General features: G+C 35.0%; 1 protein-coding gene across 1 annotated transcript; it reads right to left on the bottom strand.

Moving 5' to 3' along the window:
- Nucleotides 120–1,137, bottom strand: LOC109223034 (proline synthase co-transcribed bacterial homolog protein-like). The gene is made up of 2 exons (XM_019387295.1): nucleotides 818–1,137; nucleotides 120–473 (listed from the first exon to the last, which is right to left on the bottom strand). The coding sequence occupies exons 1-2, from the start codon at nucleotides 1,085–1,087 to the stop codon at nucleotides 348–350; spliced, it is 396 nt and encodes a 131-aa protein (XP_019242840.1). The 5' UTR covers nucleotides 1,088–1,137; the 3' UTR covers nucleotides 120–347.

Raw genomic sequence — 4,827 nt, 5'->3', positions numbered from 1 at the left:
TTTAGGATAACTGCAAAAGAAAAGCTTTTTATACTCGAGCAGACACTTCGACCTTATCTTACAGGAAATTAGCACAAACTACAAACTTTTAGTTGGAAAACAGTTAGAATATAATACACTGACGGACAAAAATGCAGACTTGTATTTTATAAACATCACAACTGGAAAAGAATCAACAACAAACAACAACCCAGTAAAATCCCACAAGTGGGGTCTGGGGAGGGTAGTGGGGAGTAGAGAGGTTGTTTCCGATAGACCCTCGGCTCAAGAAAACGAAAAGAGGCAGTATATCAGTATCAATCAACAGAAACAACTGGAAAAGAATCAAATTAACTAAATATAAGATCCTATGGAAGCTGGATAATAACAAAACTAAATTCGCACATATATTTGAATAAGCTCGTACTCAGGAGTTGCTTCACTTTGTTGCTCTGCAAATGCCCAATATAATGCCATTCAATGTCCTCAGGAAGCTGCATTTCAACAACACATACTCAATATTGCAACCCAAAAAAAATCAACTACTCAATTACTCCTTCTATATTACTAGAAAAAATTTAATTTTAATAAGATGATTTATAGCCACGCAAATATATACAACTTATTTTAAAACACAGTTTTATTTTTTCGTGCTCAGTCAAACTATGCCACATAAAATGGGAGGGAGGGAGTATGTCTCAATCCCAAATTAACTCAGCTATATGAATCCTTTATATCTATCCAGCTCAATTTACATCCAATTTTTTTTCTGGAAACAATTTGTCACAACCTAAAATTCAATTAGCGTAACCAATACTGAAATGGAGCAGATGAGTACCTCGGGAGCCTTCTGGATAATCTCTTGGACATAATTTTCACCGAAACAGCGGTGACCAGCATCATAAACTTGGTTAATTAGAGAAATAGGTTTGGTCTTGCTCACGGCCACCACTCTCACATCATCAGCACGGCGGCCGGACCTTTCCGCAGCTTGCCGGACCCGGTGTAATACCGACCGGAGCGCCGTAACGGCCAGACCCTCGGCAGCCGGAGCAGCCATCGCTTTGCTTTCTCTATTTGACTCCTGATTCTCTCGCGCGCTAATCATTGTTTATTATAGTTTCTGTTTATAATCACCAAAGAATGGTCGGTAATTGTTTACGTCAAGAAACGGAAGCCACACACGATAAACAATAAAACCTCACCATTTTTTTTCCCTGTTATAGATTAATTTGCATTTGAGAAATAAAAATTATTTAAATTTGTTTATTTTTTTAATGTTATAACGATAAAAATAGTTTAGATTAAAATTACAAAATATATTCATCTTATTACCAATTATTTTTTAAAAACTAATATAATATTAATAAATTCATAACTAGTTGTACGAACTCGAAGGCACATAGATTACTTACAAAATTATTGAAGTTATGTCTCCAACAAAATAATTTAGAGAGTGATACGATCCGAGATAAATAAAATAGCGGAATATGAAAATAATAATAATTAAAGCAAAAGTATGATAGGTTTGATTAAGATAATCAAAAGTAGTCTAAACGATGATATATTGAAGAAAATCTAGAACCCTAAGTGAACGTCTCAAGCAATAATCGAAATACTATATGATCGCCTCCCAAGGACGACAAATCAGAAACCCTAGATATAAAGAAAGGAGAAGAAGATTACCCTCAAGAACCCAAGTCTTTGTCAGGTAATCCAAAGTTGAACTCGAACCAAGAGGTTCCAAATCCCTCTCAAGAGTTTTCTTATGTCAAATTATGCTAAGTTCCTAACTAAATAACCCTATGGAGTAAAACATGAAGTAGAACTTTCGTTAGAAGCTCTCTTTTTGGAAGGCTTCCATGCTTTGATGTTATTGGGTAATCAAAAGAAACAGATTTTCCTCTCCTGTAAGCCTCATTCTTCTTGTGCCCCATATCTTTTAAACTCAAAGGTGCAAACTTGCTTCTCAAATGAAACTACTAGCCCGTTTGGCCAAGCTGCAAAAATCAGCTTATTTTGAGAAGTGCTTTTTTTCAAAAGCGCTTTTCTCAAAAGTACTTTTGGTGAGAAGTAGTTTGTGTTTGGCTAATTAGTTTGAAAAGCACTTCTGAGCAGCAATTAATGTTTGGCCAAGCTTTAAAAAACTGCTTCTAAGTGTATTTTTCTCAAAAGTGCTTCTCAAAAAAAGTATTTTTGGAGAGAAGCTACTTTTTTCTGCTTCTCCTCAAAAGTACTTTTTTCCTTCCAAAAGCTTGGCCAAACACCTCAATTTTTGGCCAAAAGTGTTTTGGCAAAAAAAAAAAGCACTTTTGGCCAAAAAGAAGCTTGGCCAAACAGGCTATTAATGCCGTTAAGACTTGACTGACGAGACATTTTGTCTGTTTTTTCATTTCTGTCACGGGGTACTAAAGTCAAGATCGGAAGCTCATGTCGTTTTTCGTCATCTACTTTCCGAAAAATGAGGGTACTATCTGTATGCAGTCGAAATCGAGCTCGATTACGACATGGTAGGTTAGACTCGGAACATGACAACCAAGGACTGAAGATCGACCTCGAGTCCCACCGAGTTAGAGCCCGAGGTCAGAACGCCTGCTTTCGAGAACATTGAGTCCGTGATCACGGAATCGACCTTAGCCCCGAACGAGCTCGAAGAAACATTGTTAGTATAACCAACAGAAGACCGAAATATCCGTGGCCGGTCGGATATTACGGCGGGAATCTCTGCGCGTATCAGTAATGAACTAGCAATTAGCAAATCAAGGGATTTTTACCTTTTATAGAATTGAATCTAAAGTAGGACTCCTCTATTATATAAAAGGGGGGGTCTGATAATTCATTTGGCACATTGTAACACACATTCCAAAGCAATACATTACTATTCTCTTTAAGTTCTTATTTTTCTGTCTTGATATTGATCGAAATACGCTCGGCTCCAGGGTGGCTAACCTTCCAAGGCCGAAATTGTTCAATTTGTGTGGTTTGCTTTTACTTTACCAATATTTATTTCAATTGTGATCTAATTTATCATTTTGTGTCAAGTTAATCCACATATCCTTAAAAACCACTTGCAAATTCAATTGTTAGCCGATTTTGAGGGTAAATAAGATACTTAACTTTTTCAGAGTATAGCTAATACACATCTCCGATGGTAAATTATGTATTTGCCTATTAAATATTTGTAATAATTAATTGCTATATCTTATAACGAAATTAGACATTTTCTTTACAAATGCTTGAATCTAAGCTAACAAGACCTAGATATAAGTACTCGTTCCACCAAAGCAACTGGGTTGGACGCAACTTTGGTCGATTTTTCATTTAAAATAAATTAACATTAATTATTCAGAAATTTGACCAACTCATTTAGAAAAATCAACTGATTTTGGTCTGTAATTTTATTTTTTTAATAAAATCAACTCACTTCCGATCGGTTTTTTTTTTTGTTGAGTTAGAAATTCAGTTGACCGATCGATTTTAGTTGGTTTTTGGTACCGACCAGTATTTTTCCGACCACCCAATTCGGTCGGTTCTTGGTCGGTAATTCACGGTGGATTTTTCTTGTCGGAAAAGAGCTAGTAATTTATAGTAGTGAATCGTGATGGCCTGTGAATGTAAATACATTGTACATTATGAAGTGGTTGTTAATTATTTGGTGCTTTGGATAGTGATTTGATGATAAAGAATAAAAATGAAGTATAAAAAGATTAAACGAATAAGTAGTACATGCAAAATATACAAAGAAGCTACAATTGCAGAAACAGCGCAGTGACACAATTGAAGATAGATTTGTTCTTCGTGGCCACAGAAACAGCATTCCAACTTCATGTACATTGATGAAGTTTTAAAACTATATATGTTGACATAGAAAAACTGGAAGTGGACAATCTTACACGTAAAGATGCATGGTATATATGTTATATGGCCTTTCTCAAAATCCCTTCTTTCTATTTAAAAGTTGTAAGACTTACCAAATTTGAAAGTAAACCTACAATTGCAAAATGTGATGCATAACTTGTTCAGAAAGCCCTCTATATCTTCCCTGGAATTATGCATTTTAGAGCTTACTGACACTATTTTATGCATCAGATTACTAAAGTTAAAAGTTTCACATTTCACAATCACTATTTCTACACCTTATAGCTTACACTTTTAGTCTTTTACGACTTACACATTACAATCCCGCGCAGGGGCGAAGCCACCTTTTGTTAAGGGTGGTCAATTGACCACCCTTCGTCAAAATATTACGAAAAGTTATACTGTGTATATAAGTAAAATATTGATTTCAATGTATAAAACATATATTGATCTCCGTCTTAATTACACCTTACTCACTGCTATTCCCGGTTATTAATTTCACTTTCTACTTTGTTCTATTTCTCTGTTGGATATAAGTCATTTCCAAGAGTTGGATATTCTCTTCTAAATACTATTAATCCTTTCTCATGAGAACACGTAACTAGGTCATATCTTTGTTAATTTGGTAAGCATCTAATGAAGTTTGAGTTTCTTATCTTTTTCTGTTACTTCTTTTTTTGGTATGCCTCTGGTGCTAGCCCTATTGGATTTCTCATTCAACTCTCTTATTGGAAGCATACCAAAGTGCATGCTTGGTTACCTTATTATAGGTGTTGTTTTCTATATATAACCTTTTATCATTTCTTAATGACTGTTATTTTGTGTTGACATAGATCTATCTTTCAAGGAAATTGCCTTCAGTACAAAGATCCAATTCAGAGCTCTGCTTCTCTATGTGGTAAGTAATGCTGCCCGACCCTTTCTCTCTTAAGCCAATAAACAATCTCTGGTTACAATTTTCAACAGAATGAATTATATTATATTGTTTTT

This window comes from Nicotiana attenuata, chromosome 2, assembly GCF_001879085.1.
Source record: "Nicotiana attenuata strain UT chromosome 2, NIATTr2, whole genome shotgun sequence".
NCBI lineage: Eukaryota > Viridiplantae > Streptophyta > Magnoliopsida > Solanales > Solanaceae > Nicotiana > Nicotiana attenuata.
This window is presented reverse-complemented; position numbering and strand designations above follow the sequence as displayed.

Coding starts and splice junctions, on each gene's coding strand:
- LOC109223034 (XM_019387295.1), bottom strand. CDS start 1,087: ATGATTAGCGCGCGAGAGAATCAGGAGTCAAATAGAGAAAGCAAAGCG. Junction 474..817: donor TTATCCAGAAGGCTCCCGAG/GTACTCATCTGC, acceptor GTTGAAATGCAG/CTTCCTGAGGACATTGAATG.